Genomic DNA, 20,080 nt, shown 5'->3' with positions numbered 1-20,080 from the left:
GATGGTAAAAACATCACAACATCCAGGCGTCCCCTGGGCAATATCTTTGCAGATGGCCAATTCTCTCACACCAGAAGCGACTTGCATTTTCTCAAGTAACTCTTGACACAAAAGAAACCTGCTCCCTAATTCAGATTATTTTAAGCAGTATAAAACTAAAAAAAAAAAAAAACAAGGACAAAATCTGGGATTTTTCAATCAATCCAAAAATGTTAACTTTTACATTAATTGTTGGTCATTGGGCCAATCCTGCTGTTTCCATTTTTTCTCTCTTGTAGAAAGCTGTGTTGGGAAGGCCAATAAATAGTCACCAAATGAAATTTGGCATGCTTGCATTGCTGAAATTCCCACATCTATACAACTAAGAAAAGTAGAGGAGTCATCTTCTGTACTTGACTTTGGCAACCCTACTTTAAAAGTCTCCAGACTATACTTTGGTGCAGGAGATCAGATCTGTCTGGTTTTGAAGTATGATAGTAAGCAAAGGCTCCTCTTCATCCTGGAGAGAAGTGACCAGTGGAGTACCACAGGGTTCTGTCCTGGGCCCAGGGATATTCAATATCTTTATCAATGACTTGGATGATGAGATAGAAGGCATGTTTATCAAATTTGCAGATGACACCATATTGGGAGGGGTAGTTAATACCCCAGAGCACAGTATCAGAATACAAAATGACCTTAACAGATTAAAGAGCTGGGCCAAAACTAACAAAATGAATTTCAACAGGGAGAAATGTATGCTACTGCACTTTGGCAATAAAAATGAACTGCACAAATATGGAAAAGGGAACACATGGCTTGAAAACAATATATGTGAAAGGGATCTAGGATTCCTAGTTGACCAAAGCTGAACATGAATCAACAATGTGATGTGGTAGGTAAAAAAAAAGTCAATGCCATTTTAGGCTGCATCAATAGGTATATAGTGTCAAGATTAAGGGAAGTCATAGTTTGTTCTGCTTTGGTCAGACCTCATCTGGAATACTGTGTCCAGTTCAGGGCACCATAATTCAAGGAGGATATTGACAAGCTGTAATGTGTCTAGAGAAGGGCGATCAAAATGATCAAAAGTTTGGAATCCAAGCACTATGAGGAATGGCTTAGGGAACTAGAAATGTTTCGCTTTGACAAAAAAGAAGGCTGAGAGGGGACATGATAGCCGTGTTTAAATATCTGAAAGGATGTCACATTGAGAAGGGTGCAAATTTGTTTTCTGCTGTTCTGGAGTCATGGGGAGGAAGCAGACCAACAGCAGGAGGCATATGGCAGCATGTGATAGGGTCCAGGTGCAATTGCCTTGTACAATAAAGTCTTGGGAACAGTACTTGGCATATCTGTTCCCCTGAATGAATAGAATTAAGACCCAGAGTTAAAACATATGTGCATGTAAATTTCCACTTCAGGTACAAAGACATCAGAGAACTCATTTCCATTATTTCTCCCTTCTTCCTATTTTGTCTCAGAAAGCTCCTGCTATTCTCAAACAGTATTTTCTTCATATTGTCCATATAGAAATAATTTTGGCAATTAGGACAATGAATAGAATAAAAGTTACCTAGCAGGGTTCTGCGCACCCCACTGTCTCAGGGTTTTTGCTTAAGAGCAATGGTTGCCTGAAATGTCCTGAATGCAAAGAAAAAGCTACACCAACTGTTTGCTGATGAAGATCTATTTTTACGGCTTCGTACATTGATGCATAATGTTAATCAGGCAACTTCAGCAGAAAAACCACGTGACACTTGCAGTCTTTAATTTAACATAGGTTTAATATTGGTCGATTTCATGTTTTGTTCAATTAACAAAATAAGGATATATACAACCCCATAGGCAGTTTACAAACACACAATTTCTTAAAAACACACAAAAGCTTTCTTGTATGACAAGCTTGCCGTCCATATTGTAAAAAGAACAGTGCTTTTTAGACACACCGATTGCAGTGGCATGATTTCTTAAATCATTTTCACTGAATTATTTGTGTCCTAGAAGTAATCTTGATTTTTTGGTTAAGTATAAATATTGTTGTTGCTTATTAAAATACACACAAACACAGAAAAATAGATTAGGCACGTGTTATATTTGGATGTTTTTACAATATAAGAAATCCTGAGGAGGTCACAAGTACAATGGACTTTAACAGCTATGTTTCCATCCCTTCAAGACATAAATTGGGGACAAACCCTGAGGAAAGAAACACATAGCTTATTAAATAATCTTCAGTGTGTCCTAGCTCATATCACAAAATGGCCATATACTTATAAAGATAAACAAAAGTGTCACTTTCTGGGTAGAGAGATGTCCCACTCCAACCCAGTGATCCTCTTCAGGCATCAAGGAAACTTTCGGCAAGAACAAAAGTGCTAAACAGAAGGAACGAGTGCAAACGAACAGGTGTTTTCTGATGTGCAAAATTTCTTCCTGTTCCAGATGCCCCAATATGGACAGTCAATTTCTGTAATGAAAAAATATGGCTGTATTTCTTCACTCTGTTCCCATTTCCAATTGTCATGAAAACTGGGAAGTAATATGTAGCCAAAAGGCTACTTGAGTTCACTGCAGAAAGTCAGTGCAAGCAAATCAGAGTCTTGATGGACCTCCTTTTTCCTGCATTGCCATATCTTTTTCTGGGTCAGGTATACCAGGATGAGAGACCCTCCTGTGAAAAAGGCACACATTTTAATTTAATATAAACACAGTTCACTTAAAGGAATTTCAAAGCTATTTGTGTTTGGTTCTCCCTGTCAGAAAGAAGATGAAGCACACATGATTTCCATTAAATAACACACCAATATTTTGAAAGAAATGTAAGGACACCAGTCACACTAAAAAGAAAGGCAAAGGCTGCTGATTCTGACAGGAAAATCCAATTACTATGCACAATCCACTGAATCAGAAGTAACCAATGACTGTTAGTAATTGCAGGATAGAAGCAAAGGCGAATGAATATATTAGTCCAGAAATCTTTGAAATGCTTGGGGTCAGAAGTGTTTTGGGTTTCAGATTTTAGAATATCTGCATTTGCATATACATATATAATATATTTTGGAGATGGGACTCAAGTCTAAACGTGAAACTCACTGATGTTTCATATATACCTTATATTCGTAGTTAAAGGCAATTTTATACACAATACTTTAAGTAATTTTGTGCATTAAACAAAGTTTGTGTACACTGAAACATCAGAGAGCAAAAGTGTCAATATTCTCAGCCACCCATGTGGACAATTCTGACACCACATTCCCTAAGCTTAACATACATCCAGGGTCTTGATCCCAGAAGTGACATTACTCTTCAATGGCAGCTTTGTGTTAAGACAGTGGTTCTCACCCTGTGGGTCCCCAGATGTTTTGTCCTTCAACTTCCAGAAATACTAACAGCTGGTAAACTGGCTGGGATTTTTGGGAGTTGTAGGCCAAAACACCAGTGGACCTACAGATTGAGAACCACTGTGCTAAGAGGAGAAGACTGCCATTCGTAGAAGGCAGGTCAAACAATGTATACTACTCCTTCCTACCTCCTTATAGGAGTTGGAAAAATATCCTACTATTGTAAAAGAAGTAGGGGGGAATCTGTGAAAAGCTGGCACCATGCCTTATACAAGCAAATATTAATTTACTTAGTTCAAAGTCACCATGAGATCAAACTTCTGAATTAGGATTATGATAACTGACTACTAAATTTGCAGGAGAGACTTCGTTGTGTTGTCGAAGGCTTTCATGGCCGGGATCACAGGGTTGTTGTATGTATTCCGGGCTGTATGGCCATGTTCTAGAAGTATTCTCTCCTGACGTTTCGCCCACATCTATGGCTTCATTATTATTAGAGACTTCATTATTTAATAGCTAACATGATCCAGTGGCTAAAGAACTGGAATAAAACATCCCTCGGTTAATTGAATTCCTCAGTCATGATCATGGGCAAATCAATACTTCTCACTCTAGGATCTTTTTGACTTGTGCTCATTTGAAACACAACAGCTGAGCAGCAGGAAGAAAGAACAAATTCAATGAAAATGGAAAGCTGTGTTCTCAAGAAATGTAATCATCATAAGTATTAGGAATACAGGATCGACAAAAAGTTATTTGGACAATACTGCTTTGATGGTGTGAACTCTTCCACTGAAATGTTTCTTTTCAAGGTGGCATATTTCCTAGCAATGAAAAATAGCAGTATTTCTTTATTTTCCAAATAAGAATATACTTCAGTTGCTGCAATCCTCTGCCGACTTACTAGTAATAAATCCTCTGCAATCCTGCAGAGGATTTAATGCTGCAATCTTCTGCCGACTTACTAGTAATAAATTCCAAAGTAGAACTGGCTCTTATCCAAACTAAACCTGTACACTAGCTCAATTTTAATTGTAAACTTGAACTTTCTGGCCATAACAATAAGTTTGGCTGGATACAATCACAGGGAATTAAACTCAGACTACATGCTCTGAATTACACAAGCAAATGGTCCTCGTGGTAAATGTATCAACCCAGAAAACATGGAAGATGTACGCTGACTTTAAGATCCCTACTACCATAACTTAGAAAAGGTTGAACCCAAACACTATGGATCATTTTTTTTTAAAGAATCTTCATTATGTTTGTTTTCTTGCTCTAACCTCAAGTTTGTCTCTCCAACAAAGGTTGCCTGTGAACAATATTCATAAGACAAAACATTTGTTCTTGGTTTCATCTTGAACCTCAAGTACTGAAGGCATCACCACAACTAACTCAGTTTCCCTAACCCTGAGACTTAAGGTGGCTTATAAAATTTAAAACAGGTACAAAAAAGGTTCAACTCAAACACAGGTTTCCATGAGCATAAAGTGCATGCTAAAAGAGAACCGATAAACACAAACATGCTATTCTGAGGATGTAGAGGCAAGAAGAATATATAATACATAAAGACAGTTGTCTTGTCTGAAAGACATTTCAAATGAGATGGAACTGAACTACTTATGAAGATTTTCAAACTGGTAAGATGAAGTAACCAAAGCTAAATGGGCTACAAGTATGGATACTCATGCATAGTGAAATAGAAATAAGAAATCACAAAGCAGTTCCATGATATTGCTGTTTCAATTCTGTGTGACTAGTGAACCATATAAAATTATCATTGAATTAATTTTGGAATACTTCAATGAGTTCTGTAGATCTTTCTGTAGCACATAATAATGAAAACAATCCGTAGAATGGAAACATGTTCAGTTTTGCATACAAAGAAAAAAAAAGCAGCACAAACTTAAAAAGTTAGTTTGGGAAGAAAAAAAATCAGAATGATTCTATTTTAATCTATTTAGAAAGTTATAGATATAGGCTATGAATTAAGAAGAGCAATGTCTTCCTGAGAATCTACCCATGGTGTCCTCCCATTAGCAGCAATACACCATAAAGAAGGCCTTCTCTATCACAGCACCCCAGGAGTGAAATACCCCATATCAATGGTTCTCAACCTGTGGGTCCCCAGATGTTTTGGCCTTCAACTCCCAGAAATCCTAACAGTTGATCAGCTGGTTGGAATTCCTGGAAGTTGTAGACCAAAACACATGGGGGCCCACAGGTCGAGAACCATTGCCCTATATACTCATGTATGTCTAGAAATTTGAGTCAAAAAATTAAGCCAAAAACCCTGACTCCACTTATCCATGAGTCAATGTGAGTACTATATTTTAACTCTTATCAAAAAAGGAACCACCTCCTTGTCTGAGTAGAGGTGAAAGTCAAGAGCTTAGTCTGTCCTGGGAGAATCTAAAAGAAGCAATGACCTCCTCCAATCTCCTGTTGCCAATATTGTATCAAAACGCTGATGACTAATGGCCATTCACAGCTATATCGTCCCAAGAATATGTCTAACCCCCCTGTAAAGCCAGCCACTGTGAAGACATGAACCTCTTTAGAAGTACCATATTTCACAGTTAATCCTGTACAGAATTAATTATTTACAATTGAATCTCTCACCATGGAATTTCAGAAGATCAAGAATTGCAGTATTATGAGGGGAAGAAAACGTGACCCCTGTCACTTCTTTCCACACAATGCACATATACGCCATTTACACATCTAGTCACATTGTTTTAAGATAAACATCTTCTATTCTATTCTATAATGAGAAGAATTAACTACAGGAGCTCAGGAATGACTAAACTACAGATTTAAATTAGGGCAGTATGGTACTGGGAAGCTTATTTATTTATTTATTTATTTATTTATTTATTACAATATTTATATCCTGCCCTTCTCACCCAACAGGGGACTCAGGGCGGCTTACAATAAAACGCATATATAAAAATTATACAGTGTAATATAAATCAGTTAAAAATTATTATTAACTTACATCAGTATTCATAAAACACATTATAACATACAGGTAGGTGTGTTCAGTTCAAAAAACTGGGTCTGTCGATTGAGTTCCAGCGTACATGATAATAATTAATGCTGCCAATTATTATTCAAAAGTCTGGCCCCATAACCAAGTTTTAACCTTCCTACGGAAGGATAGGAGGGAGGGAGCGGAGGGAGCTTATTTCTGATTCCTTTTCTACATATCTGCATTGTGGAATTAAAGCAGTTTGACACTACTTTAACTACCGTGCCTTAATGCTGCGGATTGTAGTTTGGGACTAGCCCTCATTGGCAGAAAATGTGAAAGACTGTAAACTTCAGCTCCCAGGATTCCACAGCACTGAGCCACAGCAATTAAAGTGGTGTCAAACTGCATTAATTCTACAGTGTAGGTACTCTCTAAAAAGGAAGAAACCTTTCATACAGCAACTGATAATTATCACCCAGAAAAGTTTTTTTTGTTAGTATCAGCTGAGATTCTATCAGTGTAGGAGTGATGCAAAGATCCTGTTCATGTAGTATAATGTCCTAATTGCTGTATGGTTTTAACTTGTTGTATGTTTCTGTTATATTGGAAACTGCCCAAAGTCCCTTGAGAAGATAGGGCAGTATATAAATAAAGTTGTTGTTGTTATTATTATCCTGACCCCTCTCATGTCTGCAACTTTGCCATTTTGGTGCCCATTCCCCCCTTTTAGAGAGATCTTTTGGGGGCTCTTCCCAAACTTTTGTTCTAATAATTCTAAATAACATTGCTATCAACACGGCCGGCTCATCTTAACTGTAGTTCATTTACTGACAGGTTGAATATTTTAGTGCCAATAAAGGTCTTTGCATGACCAAAGCAATTATAGTCCTCCATTCTGACCTCATATACTTACCTCTGATTTACAGAGTGTCAACTGGTTAAAGAACAGAAGAGAGAAACCCAGAAGCATAGACATGTTCACATAGCCATAGAAAAGATACAAGGAAGCAAAGCCAGTATATCTTGGGCTGACTCACCCCTCTTTTCTGTAAAATCTTTTGTATATCACATATGAACCTGCTGCAGCAAGAATAAGAATACTAAGCACGACACCTGGGAAAGGGAAAAGAGAAAGAAAAAGAAACTCAGTGATATCCGGTACGTAATGGTGGACAAGGCAAAGTAACAGGTTTTTTCTGTTCAGGAAGAGCCTAGTAAGCCACTGAAAGTGCCCAATAGGAACTTTAAGATAGGTTTAAGGCTAAATGTCCAACCAGGATTACACTGTATTATATTAAACATAGTCTTCCTGTTAAATTGATGAGAAGGAAAAACTGTCTTCTTTTCAGGGAGGGATTGCAGAGAAACCTGGCAGAGAAATTATTGACTATGATGCTGAAGATGGGACCTTATTTGTCTGAATATTTCACAGAAAGTGTGTCCAATATCCAAATCCTAATCTTGTATCAAATGCAAGTTGCCTTCACAGCAGAGCCAGGAAGCCTCCTATTACGTACTCATTAAGATGTGCCATTTTTAAATTCCTCTTAACAGCCCAAGCAATATTTTAATGCAAGTAACATGCCCAAGTGTGATCCAGAATTTTTCAAGGGACATTAAAATTACTCAAGTACATTAGTTCAGTTACATTGTAATGCAGGACACAAAAGGTTGTCTGCAAAGACAGACAGACATACCTTAATTCAGAAACTGAACATTCATTTTGAAATCTCTATCCACAGAACTGTATTTGGAGCCACCTTTTGTGCATCTGCAAGAACTCTGGGTAAAGATATTTACAATTTCCTCCAAATGTGAGTTTTCACGGTTGCACCACAACATGGTTTAATGAGAAGAGACCCACAGTATTCAGTTTTTTAAAGTCAAATTCCACCAAGCACTCAAGGATTACCATATTAACTATATTAAAATTTCTAATGCTGGAAATACTTACCAATGACAATTGCTAAGGTGTTGCTACTTTCTAAAGTGAAAGAGAAAAAACAAAAAGATGAGAAATTTGATGTTTCAACAGCGTGCAGTAGGGATATCCAATCTTTCTCTAGCTAAGCCAAAGGATATTAAAACGTGTGTCATGAAGATTTAGGAGATAATCCAAATTTCAGATGTTGTTCAATTAAAAAGATTACAATGATTAGACTTTCACTGGAAATAAAACTATTTTGCAACTATTTTCCTCAATTTTTTTGAAATTGTCATTTCATAAATTGTGTTTTTAGTAGTCAAAAAGTCCAATTGCCACGGCGTAAGTGAATTGTTTGTACAAGGAGAATACCGTAAATACTCGGGTATAAGCCGACCTGAATATAAGCTGAGGCACCTAATTTTACCACAAAAACTGGAAAACTTATTGACCTGAGTATAAGATGAGGGTGGGAAATGCAGCAGCTACGGGTCAAATTCAAAGTAAAAATAGATATTAATAAAATTGCATTAGTAGGTTAAATGTTTTTGAATAAAACTGTAATTTAAGATAAGACTTTAATAAGATAAGACTGTTCAACTCTGAATACCTATATATTCAAGTATAAGCCGACCTGAAAAGAAGCCAGCCAGGACCCTCACTCGAGTATAAGCCGAGGGGATCTTTTTCAGCTTAGACATTCTTTGGAGTGCTAAATAAACTGCCAACACCACATCTACATTCACCACTGGACTGGAGAAAATGCTAACACTTCAGGCCTCTACTTGGTAACAAGTTCCATTTAGTTCTGTGGGACTTAACCCAGAGTAACTGGCTAAGTGGGTAAAGAATAGCAACCTAAAATGTGTTGCTGAAAAACATTAGTTTAAAAAAGCCAAGCTGAAATCTAATACTGCACTGAGATTTCTGTGCATTAACCAGAAGCCAACCATAATTATTTACTCAGTATTGCATGGAAAGTGAACTTCATGGGACACTGTTTCAAGAAAATTAATGAGAGAGAGGGGGAGTAGCTTTATATGTCAAAAACAGTTATGTTGCAGAAGAAATGCAAGACTGTAATCCGGGAAACCAGCTTGGAAGCATCTGGATAAGAATCAAGGGAACCGGGACTCAAAAAGATCTTGTTGTGGGTGTCTACTATAGACCTCCGAGTCAGGATGAAGGACTTGATGAAGCTTTCTGCCAACAGCTGACCAAACAGGCACAAAAAATAGATATAGTAGTCATGGGTGATTTCAACTATCCCGATATCTGCTGGTAAACAAACTCGGCCAAGAGTACAAAGTCCAACAAATTCCTCACTTGCTTTGCAGACAATTTTATGGTCCAGAAGGTAGAAAAGGCAACAAGGGGATCAACAACTCTTGATCTAATCTTAACAAATGTGGAAGACCTGATTAATACGGTCAAAGTGGTCGGATCCTTAGGGGCAAGTGACTATGTGCTCCTGCAGTTTGCCATACAAAGGAAGGCTGAAACTAAGACAAGTCAAACACGCATTCTGGACTTTAAGAGAGCTGACTTCCAAAAAATGAAGGAATTACTGAGCGGCATTCCATGGACGCCAATATTAGAAAACAAGGGAGTTAATGATGGATGGGAGTTTTTTAAAAGTGAAATACTCAAGGCGCAAATGCAAACAGTGCCAACAAAGGAAAAAAAATAAGACAAGTGCGAAGAAGCCAGAATGGATGTCCAAAGAACTTCTAACCGAGCTAAAACTCAAACGAGACATGCACAAGAAGTGGAAAAGGGGAGAAATCCCAACGAATTCAAACGTTTTGCCAACTCCTGTAGGGAAAAGGTTCGCAAGGCTAAAGCGCAAAATGAGCTCAGGCTTGCCAGGGACATAAAAACAACAAAAAAGGCTTTTTTGCTTACGTTGGTAGAAAAAGGAAGAACAAGGAGGCGATAGGGCCACTGCGAGGAGAAGATGGGGTGATGGTGACAAGGGACAGGGAAAAGGCAGAACTACTTAATGCCTTCTTTGCCTCGATCTTCTCACAAAAAGAAAGCCATCTTCAACCTCAGCAACATGGAATGGACGAAGGATTGGGGGAAATCCAACCCCAAACAGGGAAACAAGTTGTCCAGGAACACCTGGCCTCTCTAAACGAATTCAAGTCCCCAGGGCCAGATCAGCTACATCCAAGAGTATTGAAGGAACTAGCTGAAGTTATTTCAGAACCACTGGCAATTATCTTCGAGAGTTCTTGGAGAATGGGAGAAGTCCCAGCAGACTGGAGGAGGGCTAATGTGGTCCCTATCTTCAAGAAGGGAAAAAAGAACGACCCAAACAATTACCGTCCGGTCAGGCTCATGTCGATACCAGATTCTGGAAACGATCATTAAGGAAGTGGTCTGCGAACACTTAGAAACAAATGCGGTCATTGCTAATAGTCAACACGGATTTACCAAAAACAAGTCATCCCAGACTAATCTGATCTCTTTTTTCGATAGAGTTACGAGTTGGGTCGATATAGGGAATGCTGTGGATGTAGCATACCTGGATTTCAGTAAGGCCTTCGACAAAGTCCCCCACGACCTTCTAGCAAACAAACTAGTAAAATGTGGGCTAGACAAAACTACAGTTAGGTGGATCTGTAATTGGCTAAGCGAATGAACCCAAAGGGTGCTCACCAATGCGTCATCTTCATCATGGAAAGAAGTGACATTTGGAGTGCCACAGGGCTCCGTCCTGGGCCCGGTTGTGTTCAACATCTTTAACGACTTAGACGAAGGGTTAGAAGGCACGATCATCAAGTTTGCAGACGACACCAAACTGGGAGGGATAGCTAACACTCCAGAAGACAGGAGCAGAATTCAAAACGATCTCTAGAGAGATTGGCCGAAACTAACAAAATGAAGTTCAACAGGGACAAATGCAAGATACTTCACTTCGGCAGAAAAAATGGAATGCAAAGATACAGAATGGGGGACGCCTGGCTTGACAGCAGTATGGGCTCACCACAGAACGTAGTATCTTGTCCAAGTAGTAGTAGGTTTAATTACATATAGACGTCACGACATCAAAAGGAAAGGAAAGGGGGGGGAAATACATTGAACATGGTTCCTTATATACAATACATACTCATAGTAATCACTGATTGGTTACCAACTAATTAACCCAACCCAAACTCAGGATTGCATCATTGACAATCACCTAGAGTAGGCCCAAACACATTCCCCAAATGATTCCCAATAGAAGCCCATTAGCAGTGCATGACTCAGTACATTGTAAAACCTAACAAAGACCTTGGAGTCCTCGTGGACAACGAGTTAAACATGAGCCAACAATGTGATGCAGCAGCTAATAAAGCCAATGGGACTCTGGCCTGCATAAACAGGGGTATAGCATCTAGCTCCAGGGAAGTCATGCTCCCCCTCTATTCTGCCTTGGTCAGACCACACCTGGAGTACTGTGTCCAATTTTGGGCACCGCAGTTGAAGGGAGATGTTGACAAGCTGGAAAGCGTCCAGAGGAGGGCGACTAAAATGATTAAGGGTCTGGAGAACAAGCCCTATGAGGAGCGGCTTAAAGAACTGGGCATGTTTAGCCTGCAAAAGAGAAGGCTGAGAGGAGACATGATAGCCATGTACAAATATGTGAGGAGAAGTCATAGGGAGGAGGGAGCAAGTTTGTTTTCTGCTGCCCTGCAGACTAGGACGCGGAACAATGGCTTCAAACTACAGGAAAGGAGATTCCACCTGAACATCAGGAAGAACTTCCTCACTGTGAGAGCTGTTCGGCAGTGGAACTCTCTCCCCCGGTCTGTGGTGGAGGCTCCTTCTTTGGAGGCTTTTAAGCAGAGGCTGGATGGCCATCTGTCGGGGGTGCTTTGAATGCGATTTCCTGCTTCTTAGCAGGGGGTTGGACTAGATGGCCCATGAGGTCTCGTCCAACTCTACTATTCTATGATTCTATGATTCTAGAACAACAAAATTAACTAACCCTACCAGCAACCCCACTGTGTTGCCTATTAGAAGTCCAAAAAGGACAGCTGGTTTGCTACCTTTATCTGATTCACCACCAGGAACTGTTCCATCCAGACTTTGTGTAGGTCCTATATGAAAAAGCCACTTTTGAGGTTAATGACAAGCAGCACAGGTTTAAAAAGAAAAATAGAAAAAAAATCACCAAATAAAGAGAGATCCCCCATGCAGAGAAAAAGAATATGTAAGTTATGCAGAGGTGGACAAAACCAAAGGGAGTGCCAAGATCTTTTTTTATCAGACCCGCCCCACAAATGTACTATTTGGGTCCCTTAAGATACAATCTACCATTAAGGTACAACCTACCTAAAGCTTGGTGGGCAGTAGTTTGAGGTTATGGAGCCCCTATGGCCCCATAACCTCCAACTACTGCCCACCAGGCTTTATTTCATTTATCAAAACAGTTACGAGATATGGGATAATAGACGTGCACTGTAACAAGCATCAATGCTTGGGTCCTTGAATATATTTTGACATTTGAGAAAATGCTATGGGTTCCACCATCGAAGGTTGGCCATTGTTGTCTGCTTGTTACTCAAAATAAGTCATGTCATGGTTTCCGCCACTGAAGGTTGGCCATGGGTGGCAAAACTCAACAAAATTATTGCACATGCACTGTAAATATCCCCCAACCCCCCAAATAAACAACCACCAAGAAACAACACAATTTATTTATTTTATTTAATTACAACATTTCTACCCCGCCTTTCTCACCCGAGGGGACTCAAGGTGACTTACAGAAGTTGGCAAAATTCAATGCCCAAAGTACAATACTACAAACAAGGCAGACACCCCACAAGAAAAACACCATAGAAAACACACAGACACCAAAAATTACAGATAGAATTGAGTTGCTCTACATCACTCCCTTCTACTGCATGTTATGTGCTCAGAAATTTCCCTTCTCTTGATTCCCACTCTCCACCCACACCATAAATGCCTCCTGTTCCTCTCCTCACACATTTATTCTAAAATTCAGTAGCTATACTGGCTGGGGTGCTATAGTAAGCCAGAAAATAAATGCCCCTTCCTCTTTTCCCTAATCCCTGGTTTACTCACAGATGGTTCTTATTTCTCCTGCTACCTATTAAGATCACCATAATAAATCTTAAACCCCTTTGCTAGTTTTGACTAGAGTAGAGCCACTGATTCCATTAGACCAGAGGTCCTCAAACTTTTAAAGCAGAGGGCCGGTCCACAATCCTTCAGACTGTTGAGGGGCCGGATTATCTTTAGAAAAAAAACAAAAAACAATTCCGATGCACACTGCACATGTCTTATTTTGTAGTGCAAAAACAACAAGAACAAGAACAACAACAACAACAACAAGAAAAATGAAAGAACAATACAATATTTAAAAATAAAAACAATTTTAACCAACATACATTGATCAGGATTTCAATGGGAAGTGTGGTCCTGCTTCTGGCCAATGAGATAGTCAAGTTAATTAGGGTTGTTGTTGTTGTTGTTGTTGTTGTTGTTGTTGTTGTGTGCCTTCAAGTCATTTCAGACTTTGGGCGAGCCTAAGTCTAAAATTTATTTATTTATTTATTTATTATTTATTTACTACATTTGTATCACACCCTTCTCACCCCGAAGGGGACTCAGAGCAGCTGTATGTACATACAATATATTATTAGCATAACACAATATTAGCATTATACATTACTATATTGAACTATACCACTATACTATTATATAATATGTAATATATAATTAATATTATTATATGGCATTACTATTAGTATTATATTGTATAACATAAGATTATTATCAATATTATATGTATATACAATATATTATATTATTAAAATTGATATAAAATATTATATTATAAAACTGAGGGCGGGGGCCAGGTAAATGACCTTGGAGGGCCACATCCGGCCCCCGGGCCTTAGTTTGGGGACCCCTGCATTAGACTTATCTACACACTGACTCACCATTTAAGAACTGATTCAGTGGGTTTACTCTAGTTGGGAATAACCAAAAGGATTATATATAGTGGAACCTCTACTTAAGAGCATTTGCTCTGCCCAGGTTTCACTTTGACATAAGAGCAGTATTTGAGTTAAGAGCTAGTGCCAGAGAGAGTGCTAGTGCAAGAGTACAGGGCTTTAGGGCTTCAAGGGAGCAGCCTCCGTGCCTCGTGCTCTTGTCTGCTTTGGGAGATTGTTGTCCGCTTTGCTCTTGTCCATTTTGTGGTTTTTTATTCTAGCATGTTTAGTTTCATGAAGAGAGAGAGGGAGAAACAGCAAGAGAGAGGGAGGCTGGAATGAGTACAGTATGAAGGAAATGATGCTTCTGTCTCTTCACTTTGTGCTTCCTTGCTACAACTTTGTGCCTTTACCATTTCAAAGTTTATATTTCTTTTTTTATTGTTTCCTGTGAATGTGCATTCATATATTACTTGTTATTTATAAAGTACATTTTCTTATTTAAAAACACGTAATAAAAATGGGTGGGGGGGTTCAGGGGGCTGGAACCAATTAATTGCATTCCAATGGGCAAAGCTGCTTTGAGATAAGAGCATTTTGAGTTAAGAGCTTGGTCACAGAACCAATAAAACTCTTAGATCAAAGTATCACTATATTATATTTGGAGACAAGGTCAGGATATATCAATGTATATGTCTAGCCTTGATTTACTTTGTATATATATATTTATTTCTATCTTTTCTTCTTCTTCTTCTTCTTCTTCTTCTTCTTCTTCTTCTTCTTCTCCTCTCTCTTCTCTCTCTCTCTCTCTCTCTATCTCACTTTCTTTCTCTCTGTGTGTATGTCTCTTCCTCCCTCTACTTTCCCTGGTAATCTACTAATTTTTACAAATATATTTTGGCTGGACATGCTAGAAATCAAAACCTTCACCTCTATTTGCCTGGCCATGCTGCCTTCTCACATACAGACTTAGGATTTTCTACAGAAAGAAAACAAAAATGGAAAGGAAGCTGAAGGTCAATCTTTGCAATACATGAAGTAGCAAAGCCATTTTAAACACAAAAAAGAGAAGTAAGCAACAGGATTAGGGAAGGGTTTGGGGTATCATATTTGGCAGGGATAAATTTGCACCCTTAGCACTTATTGCAAATTGCACCAAATCTGAAAGTGCCAAAGTGTGCATAATTAAAATAAAACATCGACACCATATGAGGACACAGGTGCACTTGGGTTTTTGGGGGGGGGGGGGGGTTGACATTTCTGTGTGTGTGTGTGTGCGTGATTTGCACTCATTTTTAATAGTGGGTGCAAAAAGTGGTCTTGAGACATGCACTGCCAGCACTAGACACAGCGAATGTGCCCTGTAAAAAAATCACGTTATTGACTCATCAAAAAAGAAAATATTCCTACTTATGCCCCATGCTTCCCCACAATCTATCTTCCCACCAACGTTTGTGCAGAAATTGTTTATGTTAGTTTTAATTTGCGACATCCTTGGAGCACTAGCAGTTTGTTTTATCTGCTTCTAACAGTAAACTCAGATGGTTGAATCCAGCTGGATTACAGGTAGACAAGAACAAGAGGGAGGTGTTGCAATGGGTTAAACCCTCGTGCTGCTCAACTGCTGACCTGAAGGTTGGATGAACAGCAAGACAGGGTGAGCTCCCATCTGTGAAGCTCTATCTCCTGCCAACCTAGCAGTTTGAAATCATGCAAACGTGAGTGGATAAATAAGGAAAAGGCAAAGAGACACTCCCAGCAGTCTTGCCGGCCACATGACCAGGAGATGACAACGCAAGCTCCCTGGCTTGAAAATGGAGAAAAAGCACCTCCCCAGAGCCAGAAATGAGCACTACCTCTAGAAGCCAGTAATGAAAGGAGAAGCCTTTGCCTTTGTTTATATGCCTCATTTCTATATGACTGTAAAGGCACTGAACGTTTGCCTATGTAAATGCTGTAATTTGCTCTGAGTCCCCTAGGGAAGAAGAGCGGAACATAAATAAAGTGTATTCAGAGCCGGCCCTAGAAAATTTTCAAGAGTAGGCGAACAGAATTTTGGCGCCCCCCCCCCAATTTTGCCCCCCCCCCCAAACCAATCGCTCAAAAAAATACTAATAATATGTGCACAGACAAATATTAATAATATATTGTTATCACAACAATATACAGTAGAGTCTCACTTATCCAAGCCTCGCTTATCCAAGCCTCTGGATAATCCAAGCCATTTTTGTAGTCAATGTTTTCAATATATTGTGATATTTTGGTGCTAAATTCATAAATATTGTAATTACAACATAACATTACTGCGTATTGAACTACTTTTTCTGTCAAATTTGTTGTATAACATGAAGTTTTGGTGCTTAATTTGTAAAATCATAACCTAATTTGATGTTTAATAGGCTTTTCTTTAATCTCTCCTTATTATCCAACATATTCACTTATCCAAGCTTCTGCCAGCCCGTTTAGCTTGGATAAGTGAGACTCTACTGTACTATTATTATTAACACATTCATAATATATTATCACTAATAGTAGTACTATATTCATATACATAATACTAATAACAGTGAATTAAGAAAAAAGCCTATTAAATGCCAAATTACATTATGATTTTTACAAATTAAGCACCCAAACATCATGTTTTACAACAAATCGACAAAAAAAGCAGTTCAATACATGGTAATGTTATGTAGTAATTACTATATTTACAAATTTAGCACCAAACATTGCAATGTATTGAAAACATTGACTACAAAAACATTGGCTATTAACAAATTGACTGCAAATAAAGATAGAATTATATAAAATAAACTTCCAGTAACAACATGGTCAGAAGTTAAATCCGTAAAAACTTCAGTCCTTGCTGCCTAAAGAAATAGCTGTGGATCCGAGTGGGAGGCCAACTGCATTGGATAATCCAGAACGTTGGATAAGTGAAGGTTGGATAAGAGAGACTCTACTGTACTAACTATGGCTGATTCTGCTTAGCTTCCAAAATCAGATGGGAGTTGGTACTTTTAGGGTACTTAGGTCCTAAAATGTATATATCACCCTCAGTTACCAAGAGTAAAATAAATACAAATTAAAACTTTAGAAGGGTAAAAGTAAAGGTTTTCCCCTGACATTAAGTCCAGTCGTGACCGACTCTGGGGGTTGGTGCTCATCTCCATTTCTAAGCTGAAGAGCTGGCGTTGTCCATAGACACCTCCAAGTTCATGTGGCCGGAATGACTGCATGGAGCGCCGTTACCTTCCCGCCGGAGCGGTACCTATTGATCTACTCACATTTGCATGTTTTTGAACTGCTAGGTTGGCAGGAGCTGGGGCTAACAGCGGGCGCTTATTCCACCCCCGGGATTTGAACCTGGGACCTTTTGGTCTGCAAGTTCAGCAGCTCAGTGCTTTAACACACTGTGCCACCAGGGGCCCCACTTTTGAGAAAGCAGTGTATTTTTTTGGATTGCTGTAGGTTTTTCGGGCTGTAGGTTCTTCCCCAGTCTCCAACAGACCTCAACCTCCGAGGATGCCTGCCATAGATGTGGGTGAAACGTCACGAGAGAATGCTTCTGGAACATGGCCATACAGCTTGGAAAACTCACAGCAACCCAGTGATTCTGGCCATGAAAGCCTTTGACAACACATCATCATCATCATCATCATCATCATCATTATTATTATTTTCTGCCAAAGAGTGCTGGGATCTCACCAAACCACAGCTCCCTTGATTCTATAGCATTGAGCCACGGCAGTTAAAATGGGGTCAAACTGCATTAATCCTACAGTGTAGATGTCCCCAAAGAGAGAGAGAGAGAGAGAGAGAAGAGGCAGAAGGGATGGATAAACTGGTTTTTGGAAGATCTTGTGTGTCTCTGTACAAAGAGATGTCATGTTTAATAATCAGGTATGTTTAATGATAAGTCATGCTACAAACCTGTCTGTTGGTTTTAAGTGACCCATGCTCTGCTTGTCTTGGCTGCAATGCGGTGATTTTAATGCCTATTCTTCCACCCAGCTGTATATATCAAGGCAGATAATCCACAATATCGGCTTTGAACTGGATTATCTGATTCCACACTGCCATATAATCCAGAGCTGGGCATGTTTTGGCTGCAGAAGAGAGGGCTGAGAGGAGACATGATAGACATGTATAAAGATGTGAGGGGAAGTCCTAGGGAGGAGGGAGCAAGCTTGTTTTCTGCTGCCCTGGAGACTAGGACGCAATGGAACAAGGGCTTCAAACTACAGGAAAGGAGATTCCACCTGAACATCAGGAAGAACTTCCTCACTGTGAGAAGGGCTGTTCAGTAGTGGAACTCTCTTGCCCTGGAGTGTGATGGAGGCTTCTACTTTGGAGGCTTTTAAGCAGAGGCTGGATGGCCATCTGTCGGGGGTGCTTTGAATGAGATTTTCCTGCTCCTTGGCTAAATCAACTGGATGGCCTACGAGGTCTCTATAGGATTCTATTTATGTTTTACTAATTGCTTATTATTGATTGTTGTTGATTTTATATTGCATTTGTTATTGATTGTTGTTGGTTTTATTTTGCATTTAATTGCATTATAACAAGCTGGAAGCCACTTTGGGTCCCTTTATGGGAGAAAAGCAGGATATAAATAAAGGTTTATTATTTTATTATTATAATATTACCATTATATTATCACATTGTTATATTATTATTATATTATTATATATGATATTATATTATATTATATTATTATATATTATATTATAATATTATATATTATTATACAATATTATTATAATATTACCATTATATTATTATTGTTATACTGTTATACTATATTATGATATTATATATTATATAATATTATATGGCATTATTATATTATTATAATATATTATAAAAAGTCCCTGAGGGGAGATAGGGTGGAATAGAAATAAAGTTTTATTATTATTGTTGTTGTTTTATTATTATTGTAATATTATTATTATATACTATATTATTATATTATATTATTATATCATTATTTTATTATATCATTATTATTATTATCATTATTATAGAAGGGGCCTGAGTCAAAACAGAGAAAATGCCATACTTTTGAAATGCATATATATGATTGGCAGGGGGTGCTCCATGGCAGGAAGTGGGGGTGAAGGTGGAGTGTCCCAGGTGGAGTGGCCAGGCCCCAAAGAGTACCTCCCTCTGCCCATGCTCAGAGGCATGCCCTGGCCTACCTTCTCCTCCTCCTCTTCCTCTCTCTCTCTCCCTCCCCTCCTTCTTCTCTTCCTTCTTCCCTTCTTCCCTCAGTCCCCTTTTCCATGCAGACGGGCTGGGCCCAGGGCGCACATGCACAGTTGAGGGAGGGAGGGGAGAGGATATGAGTGAAGGGCCCGTTTGGCTGGGAAAAGGCTCTCTGAGGGGAAAAAGGCAGCTCAAAGGCCCAGCTGAAGATGTTTGCTGCCTTGAATCTTTATGGGGAGAAAGGCAAGGTAAAAATAAAGTTAATGGTGATGATGTCGCAGTGTCATCCATTTCCGCGCTTTCTCCATGGTTGAACTCAGATTTAGGAACACTTTGGGGGGAATCCAAAGGAGAGGCCTGAGCTATTTCAAGCTCTGTCAGCTTTCAGGGATCTTTAATAACTATTATTATTTCAACTATTATTGTCATCATCCTCATTCCAACTGGGGGCTCCTTTCCTTTGCAATCCCAGCCTCTGAGCACCGTGGGGCTTCTCGCTCCGTGCCTGTGGGCCTGTACTTTTGTGTATGTTGCGTGGGAGGGAGAGGGAAGGCTGGGAGCCCTTCTGCATCAATAATATGCTTAAAGGCGAGGAGGCCTCTTCTGCCCCCACCACCGCCTATTTACATTTAAAACATTGAACGAGGCAAAGAGGGAGGGAGCCAGGAAGAGGGCAGGAGGCCAGCGCCAGCAAAAGGGCACA

The 20,080-nt window shown here is 39.2% G+C and overlaps 1 protein-coding gene across 1 annotated transcript in view; it reads right to left on the bottom strand.

The window, feature by feature from the left end:
• Window positions 1-1,747: 1,747 nt before the first annotated feature.
• Window positions 1,748-20,080, bottom strand: part of LOC107983170 (complement receptor type 1) — a 116,142-nt gene continuing 97,809 nt past the window's right edge. Inside the window, exons 32-35 of the mRNA XM_062979778.1 lie at window positions 12,259-12,309; window positions 8,252-8,281; window positions 7,335-7,410; window positions 1,748-2,653 (exon numbers count right to left, since the gene is read on the bottom strand). Coding sequence (XP_062835848.1) covers window positions 2,575-2,653; window positions 7,335-7,410; window positions 8,252-8,281; window positions 12,259-12,309 — 236 coding nt within the window. The 3' untranslated portion in view covers window positions 1,748-2,574. The remainder of the gene's footprint in view (window positions 2,654-7,334; window positions 7,411-8,251; window positions 8,282-12,258; window positions 12,310-20,080) is intronic.

The sequence above is a fragment of the Anolis carolinensis genome, chromosome 4 (assembly GCF_035594765.1).
Source record: "Anolis carolinensis isolate JA03-04 chromosome 4, rAnoCar3.1.pri, whole genome shotgun sequence".
Classification (NCBI taxonomy): domain Eukaryota; kingdom Metazoa; phylum Chordata; class Lepidosauria; order Squamata; family Dactyloidae; genus Anolis; species Anolis carolinensis.
This window is presented reverse-complemented; position numbering and strand designations above follow the sequence as displayed.